A 13,771-nucleotide genomic window follows, 5' to 3' on the forward strand; every position below is an offset into this window, starting at 1 on the left:
GGAAGGTTGGGCAATCCTACTTCCGTAGTGATACTGCCTCGGAAACCCAAGGAGGGGTCGCTATGAGTCGGGGCCGACTCCACGGCACATAACAACAACAACAACATAACAAATATCACAAGTGGGTGGCTTTAACAAACAGAAATTTATTTGCTCACAGTTTAGAATGTGGAAGTCTGAATTCAAGGCACTGCCTCTAGGGAAAGGCTGTCTTTGTGAGTTCTGGGAGAAAAGAGGTCTCAGCTTCTCCAGCGTTCTGGGAATTCCTTGTTTTATCAGCTATTTCCACATGGCATGTGTATTTCTCCTTTTCTACTTGCTTCTTTGTCTCTGTGCCTAATCTGCCCTTTTTGTATCTCAAAAGTGATTAGATTTAAGACACTCTCCACTGTTAAGTCTTCATTGCCATAATGAAGAAAACCCTGTTTCCAAAGAGGATTACATCCTCAGGTATAGAGTTTAAGATTCCAACACATAATTTTGGGAGACACAGTTCACAGTAACACCTTTCCATCTTTTTGCCAAACATACCAAGTTCCCTAAAACAAGAATCTATATTATTTTTGGCCTCCCTTTTTTAGTAAAGTTCCTTTCAGTGTGCTGTGCACACAGTGGACAAGAAAGGTTGAAGGAGCCAGTTTACTATTTGTTATTGTTGTTTTTAGACCTTTGGGAAAGAGTTTGGGAATGGAGGAGTCCAGGTATGATTTGGAGATATTAGTGAAGGTCCCTTATATAGCTGAGCTGGAATTTGAAATATGACTGACAATTAAGGAGTTGAAGAAGAGAGCAAGTATAGACCATTTGGAAGAATGGAGCAAGCAAATTGTGAAGATGGGAATGATCAAAAAGTAACCCAGGCAGTAAGGAGAGCAGTTTTAGTGGTGCAGAGGGTTTGTGGTGAGTGTGCGGTTGGCTGTCTCTGTAGATAAGGTAAATTCAGGTTATGTAGGGTGTAAATGCTGGAATAAATTGTTAGTGGTGAGCACTATTTAAATAATTTTGCTTTATAAAAGCATGTATTTTGATGTTCATTTGGTGCTCTAATATATGCTTTTACATTTAAAATTAAATTTATATACAGCTTTCAAAATTTTATATCTGAATTGAAGTTCTTTATCTTTCAAAATCTATAGTAACAGAGTCTGAAGTACTTTAGAATTGTTTAAAACATTTTTGATGCCAGAGTTCTGGGTATTCTCTGTTTACTTCACTAGACCTGTTCTCTACTCTTTTCTGACCTGCTTTGTGCTCAAGAGGGCTGACTTATATGGATTGCATCCCCTGGTATCTCTTCTTTAAGGCTTCTGATTGATTAGCTTTAGGTAGAGCTGGCAGAAGTACCAGCATAAGATTGTAAGGTGAAAGAAAAATAAGGTCAAGGTTTTTATTCCCCTCCTGTCAGGCACCAGTTTGACAGTGGCTTAGTACAGATCCTGCTTGGCTGTCCCTCTCCCGTGTCTGTGCTCTCACTAGGTTCAGGTGATACCAGTTCTACTTTTTATTCCTCTACACCTATGGATAGTAATGACTTCTTGCTGTTGCTGTCTGGATGCTTCACCATCTCTTACTGTTTCCTAAAATCCTGTTCACACCCTATAAATTGTTACTTCATTAAACTCCCTTCAACAGACTGATTTTGGGTGTTTTTTACCTCTTCTTTTCGTGTTAAAAAAAAATGTTGCCTCTCCCTTTAAGTAAGTCATATTAAAACATTAACAATTTTTTTTTTCCTGTATAATTTTGTTCATTTTGGAACTTGCTTTACTCTCCACCCATTATTCATTTATTTTTCTAAGATGATAGCTGATATTTTATTTTGATCCTGGACTTCCTTGTTGTAAAAGTAGAGGGTTTTTTTTTTTTTTTTTGCCATTTTCCCCTGTGTGTACTGGCCATCTTTACTCAGACTTTTCTTAGGAAACTTGGGATTCAGTATCCTCAGAACTGAAAGGATCATATTTTTATTTCTTATTACATAATCTCCACAAACAGCCATTCATAGCCATGCATAAACAACCTGCTTTTTCATCTGTGTTCTTTCTTCTGGTGAATAATAATGCCATCATCTATTGCCAAAGAGTTGAGACGTGGGTATCATCTTGACTATTCTTTTCACCTTCCTTCTCAGAGTCAATCTGTATTCAAATCTTATTGATTGTGCCCCTTAAGTATGTCTCTCATGTGTCCCTTTAGGCTAACTTTAGTTTGAATCTTAGCATATAGCTTTGTGATTAGGTAAGTTATTAGATTTTATCACTTTTGTTTCTTTTATTTATAGAATGAGGAGAATAAATCTTATGTCATGGCATTATTGTGATGACTTCAGGGGATGATATATATATAAGTATTTGACCCATATAAAAATCATTAAATAGTACCTGCTGTTACTAACTGATTACCTGTTTAAAAATATGTGATCAGTGAAAAGAGTGAGCCCATCAGAGGCAGATCTAGGTTTAACTCCTTAATTGTGTGCCCTGTATAAGTAAATTAACCTTTTTGAGCCTCTGTTCAATGGAAATATCATCTGTCTTATAGCAGACTATAAAGGTTATATGATCTAAACTCTTAGCTTATCAGGTTCATGAAATCACAGTTGTACTTTTTGTCTCCCTCTAGAATAAGTACATCCTTCGTAAAACTGCCAGTGTGATTTTTCTCAAAGAACAATTTGATCATGTCATCATTGCCTTGCGTAAAATACCTCAAGGCTTTCTGTTACCTTCAGCTTAAACTTCATATTTCTTGGTACAGCATAGAAGGCCCAGTTTGATATGATCCTTCATTGATTTTCAAATTTCATTCCCACTCCTAGCTTTAGCCAAATTTATGTATTTTCTGAAAAGGCTGTGCTTGTTCACTTACTTTCCTTTTTTCATCACCTTAGTCTTAAAATATGTTTTATTCTATCATGTAATTTATTATTCTGCATTTATATGTCCATTTGTCTATTTATCACTAAACTGAGGACTGGCCCTCTTTCTTATCTTTGTTTTTCCAGATGGGAGTTTGTTGAATTTCTAAAAAGTTTGTGTAAACCAATTTTTAGAGTCAAATCATAATGTAAATACCTAGGATGAGCTTACTTTTTAAAGAAACTTTCAGTGAATGTTTTATATAATGAAGAACTAGTGTAATGTAAGTAACCATGTCATAATTTGTTTTGTAAATATAGGTATTTATAAATTCTAGCCTATGCATCCAAAAAGTAAGGGTAGATGAGTAAAGTAGAATGCTATATAAATTCAGGATAAAACATTGACGGTTGGCTGCTATTATGTTTGTGAAATCAGCTTGGAAGTTAGCGAACTGTATGTGATAACTGTTACCTAGAAACATGGAGTTATTTATCCTGACAGTTAAGTATTTTAAAATAAAATCTTGAGTTTAGGAATACATAATCCTGAGAATTACATCTTGCACATTAGAATTCTTTTTTGTGTTTTATGGCCTAAATGAGACATTGATACCAGGAGAAAAATAAGTACTCACGTATTTTATGATGGCATTTTTTTCTCATAATCAGTGTGCTTGGAAAGTTAGTTGTTATAAAAATTATTTTAAGAGAAGATCCTGTTATTCAGGAATATGGTAATTAAAAAATTACTCTGGTAAGGTACTTTGGAGTAGTTTATAGGGTCAGAGGATCTAAGAATATAGATCTTTTGAGACCGTTACCTCTTGGCTTTTGATGTATGGTGCTATTTGTGATGCTGGAAAAAATGAACAAATTTTCATTTGATGTTATCATGTGAATTTTAAAATGCTTTTCTATTTTGAGATAAGTATAATTTAGGAGAGAGGAAGATAAAACTGGAGAGTAGTACAAAATTCTTCTTTTAATATTAATTTTCTTTCTAAACAGGGAGTTTTGAAAAATAAATGGTCAATACTCTACCTCCTGCTAAGCCTTAGTGAAGATCCACGTAAACAGCCAAACAAGGTAAGTGGTTGTATTTTAGCAACTTGTTTTACTGGGAGAATTTTACCAACTTTTGATAGGCATGAGGTTCTGTAGTTAAGAAAATATTATACAAGAAGCAAAAAATTTACCTCATTTTCTGGACAGTCATGAGAGCTCAAGAGATGTCTTTCTTTTTTTAATTTAAATTAGTGAGCAGTGTTTCCTTAAGATATATTCCAAAATTATGTCATTACTCTCATATAATAATATGCAGTAAAATAGAACATATATTATCAATTTTCATAATTTTTACTTTGTAAAGTTATTAATATTAGCACAGATAACTTTTTTTTTAATTAAATGAATTATAAGGCCCTTTAGATTTTTCTTGTGCTTTCAGTTAATGTTATGAACATCAGTTACTGTCAATACTAATGCAAACTTCAATACTAGTGAAAACTTCACAGGATTAATTTGTGTCACATGCAGTATTTGAAAGAAGTATTTTGGAGCTCCCTGTCGTACAGAAAAAAAGCAAACAAATAACCAAATTCACTGCCACCAGTCATTTCTGACTCATAGCGACCTCTCCTTGGGTTTCCAAGGCAGGTATCTCTACGGAAGTAGGTTGCCCAGTCTTCCTTCTGAGGAGTGGCTGGTACAGAGTATAGTTTAAAATATGTAATAAGATATTACAGAAACTTGAGTGCTTAAAGAATGCACTTGAGTGCTTGAAGAATGTGTGTAGAAAAGTCCTATCTCTAAAGCTTAGTTTGCCCTGAGGCCAAGAACTAGATGGTGCCCAGCTACTGATGCCACCTACTCAGGAAGGGATCAAAATTGGAAATCCTGCATAGAATGGGAGAAAAAGTGTGGAATGAAATGAAACAGTAAAAAAGACCTGATTTACTAGTCAGATAGACACTGGTGCAACTCTTAAGACTATGGCAACCTGAGTCACCCTTTGGGCCTGGAGTTGGACTCACTCTGTGACTTTATTCTCAGCTAAATAATAGACAGTCCTACAAGCTGAAAAACTACACCAGGGAGATGGACTCCTTAGCACAATTAACCATGGGAGATTAGAAGGGCCTCATTTGCATGGGGAGAACTGTAGGAAGGCAATGCATAGGCAAGGACACAAGGAAAGGGTAACCACAGGGAGGAAATGGTAGGAGAGCTGTTATACTGCAGGGATGTAACCAGTGTCACAAAACAAAATGTGTATGAACTGTTGACTGTAAAATCAATCTGCTTTATAAAATTTGACCCAAAACATAATAAAAACAAACAAAAATAATGAATAAAGCTTAGTCTGATTAATTAGTATCTGCTTATAAGTCAAATATTTAACAATTACTTGAGTTTTTAGTTTGTTTAGATTCTAAATCAATAAAGTATTTAGTTATCGGACATTGTGAGAGTTACTGAAGTTCAGAAAATTTTCTAAAACTCTGTCAGTTTTGGCATATTTAAAAAGTGTAATAACTAATTTATTGTTTAACGAGTGTAAAATCCAATCATGAAAATTGAAAGGTGATGGATTATCTTTGTTGATTTGGGCCAGGTGTTCTGTAATTTCATATCTCCATATTCCTAATGCATTTTAATTTTATTTTAAGATTTCTAGCTATGCCACATTATTTGCTCAAGCATTACCAAGAGATGCTCATTCAACTCCATACTACTATGCCAGGCCTCAGACTCTGCCCTTGAATTACCAGGATCGGAGCACCCAATCAGCACAGAGTTCTGGCAGTATGGGAAGCAGTGGAATCAGCAGTATAAACATGTATGCCCTAAATGGCCCAACACCAACACCACAGTCTCTCCTTCCTGGGTAAATCCAAGTTTCAATGCATAGATTATTGAATAGTAGAAACACAAAATTCTCAAGCTTTTAATCAGGTATTTAGTTCCTCATGTGTGACAGGTGATGTTGTAGATGCTGTATTTATGTATTTATGTATGATTTATCTTAGGATTTTAATCTCCTTTAAACTATCTTACAATTAGGCATTTTTTCCACTTTTTAGTCATAGTTGATTATAAAGATCTGTGACTGTAACTCTTAACCTGTTAATGAAAATGCATAATCATAAAGGACTTAGTTCATAGTGAAATATGCTGAGCCTTTTATGTGGAGATAACAGATTCACATTTCTCTTACTCTGTTGTCAGATTTATCTGTCAATGAATATTTTTTCTCTTCATTGATGTATGTTTTTCCTTCATTATTTAGTAGAGCTGTCTTTTCCTGAAGTGCTGTGAGGTCTTCGAGCTAAGTCTTATGGCATGTTAGTACATATGAATACACAACTAAGTTGTTACGTACTTTGTAGTTTAACATGCTATCAAATCTACTTATGTTGATGAAGGGCAGAACTTATGATCGAGAATAAAGCAGTTGCCACAGTAATTATTATAGATGTTTAGAACTTAGTTTAACAAAATACACGTTTCTCTGTGTAGACATACAGATGGCTTAGCTTTTTGCCATAGTTCATTCTTGAAAATCACAATAAACCAGATTATCATAAAGTGAACATTTTTCCAGAAGCATAGTGACCAAGGATTCATCATTAAATAAATGATGTCTGCCACATGAACATAATATAGTTATAAATCACTTGGTGATTGAATCAAATTATGGTCAAGATATTGGAAAATAGAATGAATCAACACACATTGATTATATAGAGGCCCTGGTATTCTAGAGGAGATTCTGAAACTTGCCTTTGGGCAGAGAGTAGCTAAAGCAGATGGAAGAAATGACAAGGTAAAAGAGCTAAACAGAAAATTTCAAAGAGCAGCTCGAGAAGACAAAGCCAATTATTATAATGAAATGTGCAAAGACTTGGAGTTAGAAAACCAAAAGGGAAGAACACACTTGGAATTTCTCAAGCTGAAAGAACTGAGGAAAAAATTTAAGCCTCAAGTTGCAATATTGAAAGATTCTATGGGCAAAATATTGAATGATGCAGGAAACATCAAAAGAAGATGGAAGGAATACACAGAGTCACTATACTAAAAAAAATTGGTCGATATTCATCCATTTCAGGAGGTGGCATATGATCAAGAACCAATGGTATTGAAGGAAGAAGTTGAAGCTAACTGAAAGAACCAGGCTCCAGGAATTGAAAGAATATACATTGAGATATTTCAACAAATGGATGCCCTGCTGGAGGCACTCACTCAGCTATGCCAAGAGATTTGGAAGATGGCAACATGGCCAGCTGACTGGAAGAGAACCATATTTGTACCCATTCCAAAGAAAGGTAATCCCATAGAATGTGGAAATTATTGAACAATATAATTAATATCACATGCAAGTAAAATCTTACTGAAGGTAATTAAAAAACGGTTGCAACAGTATGCTGACAGAGCGCTTCCAGAAATGCAAGCTGTATTCAGAAGAGGACATGGAATGAGGGATATCATTGCTGATGTCAGATGGATCTTAGCTGAAAGCAAAGAATACCAGAAAGATGTTTACTTATGTTTTATTGACTATGCAAAAGCATTCGATTGTGTGGTTCATAACAAATTATGGCTAACATTGAGAAGAATGGGAATTCCAGAACACTTGATTATACTCATGAGTATAACCTGTATATAGATCCGTTCAAATAGAACAAGGGGACACTGCATGGTTCAGAATCAAGAAGGGAGTGCATCAAGGCTGTATTCTTTCATCCTACTTATTTAACTTGTATGCTGAGCAAATAATCTGAGAAGATGGATTATATGAAGAAGATGGTATCAAGATTGGAGGAAGACTCATTAATAACCTGCAATATGCAGATGACACAACTTTGCTTGCTGAAAGTGAGGATGACTTGAAGCACTTACTGATGAAGATTAAAGAATACAGTCTGTAGTATGGATTATACCTCAAGAGAAAGAAAACAAAAAATCCTCACACCTGGTCCAATGAACAGCTTCATGATAAATGAAGAAAAGATTGAAGTTGTCAAGGATTTCATATTACTTGGTTCTACAATTAACACCAGTGGAAGCAGCAGTCAAGCCATCAAATGACATATTTCACTGGGTAGATCTGCTGCAAAGGACCTCTTTCAAGTGCTGAAGAGGAAAGATGTCTCCTTGAAGGCTAAGGTGTGGCTAATCCAAGCCATGGTATTTTCAATTGCCTCTTATGCATGTGAGAGCTGGACAATGAATGAGGAAGACTGAAGAAGAGTTGATTTGTAGTGTTGGAGAAGAATGGTGAAAGTACCATGATCTGCTAATAGGACTAACAAATTTGTCCCCAGAAGAAGTGTAGACGAAATGCTCCTCAGAAGCAAGAATAGCCAGACTTCATCTCGCCTACTTTGGTCATGTTGTCAGAAGGAACCATTCCCTGGAGAATGAAATCATACTTGCTAAAGTGGAAGGTCAATGAAGAAGGGGAAGGCCCTCAACAAAACAGACACAGTGGCTGCAACGATGGGCTCAGTTGTATAGCAATGATTGTGAGGCTGGCACAGGACTGGGAAGTGTTTTTTCTGTTGAGCATAGGGTCACTATGAATTGGAGGTGACTCGACGGCACCTAACCACAACAGTATTCTATAAAAAAATAGTCATTTAAAAATGGTACTCTATAAATTTAATCTAAAACTTGTAGTCTGGCTAAAAGATTAAATCAACATTCTTACAATTTAGGATTTGAGTGAATTACTTTTTTTAGTGATTTTATAACAGAACTGTATAGAGAACTTTAAAATGAAATGGTCTTTTAGGGTCATTCCTTTAAAGTTAGAACTGAATTCAAGGCATAATTTTAGTAAATATTGTTGTGGACTATTTTTCTATTAAAATTTTAAATTACTGAATTAAAAAATTAATAAAAAATTAAATTATTCTATTAAAAAATAGAAAAATGAGGCTGTTTTGGTTATTTTCTCTTACCCTGTCTCATTTCACCACCAGATTATATCAATATTACACTCGTAGTAAATCAGAACTTCTACTTAGAAATAATAGGGACAGTTGAAATTTTTATTTTATGTTTTGCAGTCATAAGAAGTGATTTTTTTGTTAACAGCTGTCAAAGCATGTTAGAAATGCTTTAGTGATCAGGTTCTTAGGTTTTCAAAAAGCATCTTTAACATACTTTCAAAATTACTAAAAATAGGCTACCTTTGTGTGGAATAACTTATATTTTACGTGTTTGTATATTTTTTAAAAAATCAGTTGTAATTTATGGTATTTCTTTTCATACTGACACTTGAGGATAGGAAGAAGTATGTTGTTGTGAGTTGTTGAGTTGGACCCGACTCATAGTGACCTCTCCTTGGGTTTCTGAGGCAGTTATCACTATGGAAGTAGATTGCCCCGCCTTCCTTCTGAGGAGTGGCTGGTGAGTTTGAATTGCCAGCCTTCTGGTTAGCAGTCAAGTGCCTTAGGCACTATGCTACCAAAGCTCCCAGGGAAGAGGTATATATAGTCTTACAGAATGTTTTTACACTCCTCTACTCAGTAAATGTTGAGTGAATGATAGATGTTAATTTTGAAATCAAAATTAGCAGTATATTATTCATGTTGTCAGAAGGGACCAATCCCTGGAGAAGGAGATCATGCTTGGTAAAGTAGAGGATACGTGAAAAAGGGGAAGAACCTCAATGGGATAGATTGACACAGAGGCTGCAACGATATGTTCAAGCATAGTAAGGATTGTGAGGATGATGTAGGACCAGGCTGTATTTCATTCTGTTGTGTATAGGGTTGCTATGAGTCAGAGCTGATACTATAACACCTAAGAACAGTGTGTTGCAAAATATTTATAGATGCATGCTAGGCAATTGTAAAGAAGTCAAAAGACTTTGATTTTTATGGTAAGAAATACATATCGGGTAGTTGTTGTTACTTGCTGTTGAGTTGGACCTGACTCATAGCGACCCCTCCTTAGGTTTTCGAGGCGGTATCACTATGGAAGTAGATTGCCCAACATTCTTTCCAAGGAGTGGAAAGTGGGTTTAAACTGCCAGCCTTCTGGTTAGCAGTCAGCACTCTTGTGCCCTGTGTCTTAGCTGAATGAATCCAACTTAGCACTTAAAAAAGGAGAGCAAAATGTTGACTTTGAATGTTAGGCAAAGGATTTCAAGGAGGCTGGCAGATTTTAAAGAAATTCTGTGGTACTGTCATTACAGCATTGGTCTAATAACCAAAAGGTTGGTGGTTCAAACCTATCAAATACTTCATGGGAGAAAGATGAGGCACTTTGCGTCTGTAAAGGTTTATAGACTTAGAAACCTATGGGGCAGTTCTACTCTGTTCTATAGGACACTGTTAGAATTGACTCAATGGCTGTGGCTTTGCTCTTTGCTTTTGTCAGATTTTAAGACACTTAAGATTTATTATTTTTGTTTATTATTAGGTTATGGTAAAATATCACCCATTTCAGATTTATAAATTCATGTAATTCAACATAGTAATAAAAAGAAAAAATTATAGGAAGTTTTGTTGTCTTTTCAGTGAATAGCATGGTTATTTAAAGGTAAAAAATATTATTTCATCCTATTAGACAGTCTCATCAAGCTCCGGGAATAGGAGATTGCCTTCGACAGCAGTTGGGGTCACGTCTTGCATGGACTTTAACTGCAAACCAGCCTTCTTTACAAGCCACTACCTCAAAAGGTATTCCAAACACTGTTTCTCGCAACATGACAAGGTCAAGGAGAGAAGGGGATGCAAGTGGTGAGTAAGGGTATATTTTAAAATAGTTCTTTTTTCAACATTTGGAGTTCATACTTCCTTTTTTTAAAATATTTATCAAGATATCATCACTAAAACCTTTCAATGGTTTCTTATTCTTATGCTGATGTCCAGATTCCTTAATACGGTCTGTGATTCTTTTGGGAGTCTGATTTTATTACTTTATGTCATCCTTTCCTTGCTCCTTGAGCTGCAGCAAGAAACATCTTTTATTCCTCACCTCCTTTTATCTTGGACATGCTGTTTCCTCTACTTGAATTGTCATTTTCTTTGCTTCCTTGTCAAATTCCTGTTTTCTAATTTCTTTTCTCCCTTTTTGTCCTGGGAAAGCCTCTCTAGTCTTGGTTGGGTCCCCCTATTAAATAGTGTACTTTCTTCCACCACAGTCATAAGTTCCATGGAAGTAGGCACCATTTCTGTCTTGTTCACTGTGTTAGTACTTAGTATGTTGTTGTTGTTGTTATTTGCCGTCAAGTCGCCCCCGACTCATAGCGACCCCTCCTCGGGTTTCCGAGGCAGTATCACTACGGAAGTAGGATTGCCCAACCTTCCTTCCGAGGAGTGGCTGGAGTACTTAGTATAGTGTCATATTAATATATCGAAGAAATTCAGTAAAGAGTATTTGATGAATAAATGAATACCTCATTGAAAGTTATAAAGGCTGCTATACTTTAGAAGGAAGTTTTGAGTTTTTTCCTTGATGATGATACTCTGAATAGCAATGTTTGAAATGTAAAGATCTTAAAAAGAGAATGCACTGAGTGTTGGTTCCTAATCTACTGACTCTGAAATTTCCTCTATAAGTTATCTTTTGTTGTCTAGAATGCAGAGATCAAGAGCATCTTTTAGAATTGTGAGGGTAGCCTGGAGTCCTCAGCAGTAGTCATCAGCATCTGCAGAAGTCTTCCTGTCCTTCTTTGTAGCTCACACTTACCAGCCTTTATCTATCCATTCTAGCAAAACTATTTATCATATATAACGGCTATGAGTTCTTGATTTTAGAATGTCAGTTGCTAGATTGAATATGAATGCTGTTCTCTGCTTATATCTTTTTGTTTGCTTTAACTCTTTCTTTCTAACCAATATCTTCAAACTTGTATTCTATACAGAACTATGAGATGAAGTACTTGAATAATCTGAAAGACTACCACTTGTCTTGTCAGTTTGTCATACTATGGTGGTTTGCATGTTGCTGTGAGGCTGGGAGCTATGCTGCCTTTGTTTCAAATATCAGCAGAGTCACCCATTGTGGACAGGTTTCAGTGGAGCTTCCAGACTGAGACAGACTGGGAAGAAGGACAGGGTCATCCACTTCTGAAAGAATTGGCCAGTGAAAACCTTATGAACAGCAGTGAAACATTATCTGGTATTTTACTGGAAAACTTCATGAATAGCCTTGAAGCTTTGATAACACAGTACTAACACAGTGAACAAGACAGAGGCCAGAGTGCCAGAAGATGAGCTCCTCAGGTTGGAAGGTGCTCAGAATACAATTGGGGAAGAGCTGCCTCTTCAAAGTAGAGTCAAAGTTACTGGTATGGATGGAGGAAAGCTTTTAGGAACTTCATTTGCTGATGTGGCACAACTCAAAATGAAAAGAAATAACCACAGATATCCATGAATAATTGGAACATGGAATGTATAAAGTATGAGTCTAGAAAAATTGAAAGTTGTCAAAAATGATATGGAATACATAAAGTTGGATATCCTTGGCATTGGTGAGCTGAGATGGACTGGTATTGGCTGCTTTGAATCAGATAGTCCTGTGGTGTTTTATGCTGGAATGACAAATTGAAGAAGAATGCCATTGCATCATTATCCAAAAAAAAAAAAAAAAAAAAAGGTTTCAAGATCATTCCTGAAGTACAGTGCTGTCAGTGATAGGATAATATCCACATGCTTACAAGGAAGACCAGTTAATACTACTATTATTCAAGTTTACGCAGTAACCATTAAAGCCAAAGCTGGAGAAATTGAAGATTTTTGCCAACTTCTTTAGTCTGAAACTGACCAAATATGCAATCAAGCTGTATTATTACTGATGATTGGAATGCAAAAGTTGGAAACAAAGAATCATCCATAGGTGAAAAATGATAGAATTTTGCAAGACCAATGACTTATACATTGCAAATACCTTTTTTCAACAACATAAATGATGGCTGTACATGTGGACCATCAATTGCTCATATGCAAGTTCAAGTTGGAGAAAAAGTAAAACAAGTTCATGAGTGCCAAAATATGACCTTGATTATATCCTGCTTGAGTTTAGAGACCATCTGAAGAATAGATTTGACACATTGAACACCAGTGACTGTAAATCAGATGAGTTGTGGGATGACATCAAGAACATCATACATGAAGAGAACAAAAATTCATTAAAAAGACAGGAAAGGAAAAAAGGACTAAAATGGCTGTCAGAAGAGGCTCTGAATCTTGCTCTTGAACAAAGAGTAGCTAAAGTGAATGGAAGAAATGACAAGATAAAAGAGCTGAACAGATTGCAAAGTGTATCTTTAGAAAACAAAGTAAAGTGTTATAATGAAATGTGTGAAGACCTGGAATTAGAAAACAAAAAGGGAAGCACAAGCTTGCATTTTTCAGGCTGAGAGAACTGAAGAAAAAAATTCTTGGCTCAAGTTGCAATTTTGAAGGATTCTATGGGCAAAATATTGAATGGTGCAGGAAGCATCAAAAGAAGATGGAAAGAAAACACAGAGTCATTATACCAAAAAGAATTGGTTGATATTCAGCTATTTCAGGAAGTAACATGAGATCAAGAACTACTGGTATTGAAAGAAGTCCAAGTGGCAGTGAAGGAATTGGTGAAAAACAAGGTTCCAGGAATTGACAGAATACGCTTTGCAGTGTTTCAACAAATGGATGCAGCGCTGGAGGCGTTTACCTGTTTATGCCAAGAAATTTGGAAGACAGCTCCCTGGCCATACTTGGTATGGCTCTCCGAGCTGTGGTCTTTGTGACTCTTGCAAGATTACTGCGTGGAATTGTGCAATGTGAAGTGCGTGTGGCCCACAGCGGGGCTGGATAGCTTGCTAATAATATAAATAAGGACATGGTACCCTTGGTGGGACCATGCAAATAAGATATACTGAAAAACCAAACTGCCTTCGAGTCTGTTCTGACT

At 36.0% G+C, this 13,771-nt stretch overlaps 1 protein-coding gene across 1 annotated transcript in view; it reads left to right on the plus strand.

Moving 5' to 3' along the window:
• TUBGCP3 (tubulin gamma complex associated protein 3) overlaps window positions 1-13,771 on the plus strand; it is a 220,043-nt gene that overhangs the window by 41,942 nt on the left and 164,330 nt on the right. The window contains exons 4-6 of the mRNA XM_007942386.2: window positions 3,869-3,946; window positions 5,530-5,747; window positions 10,439-10,611. Of these exons, the coding sequence (XP_007940577.1) occupies window positions 3,869-3,946; window positions 5,530-5,747; window positions 10,439-10,611 (469 nt within the window). The remainder of the gene's footprint in view (window positions 1-3,868; window positions 3,947-5,529; window positions 5,748-10,438; window positions 10,612-13,771) is intronic.

Source organism: Orycteropus afer, unplaced genomic scaffold, assembly GCF_000298275.1.
Source record: "Orycteropus afer afer isolate SDZICR_OR568_19922 unplaced genomic scaffold, OryAfe1.0 scaffold00089, whole genome shotgun sequence".
Classification (NCBI taxonomy): domain Eukaryota; kingdom Metazoa; phylum Chordata; class Mammalia; order Tubulidentata; family Orycteropodidae; genus Orycteropus; species Orycteropus afer.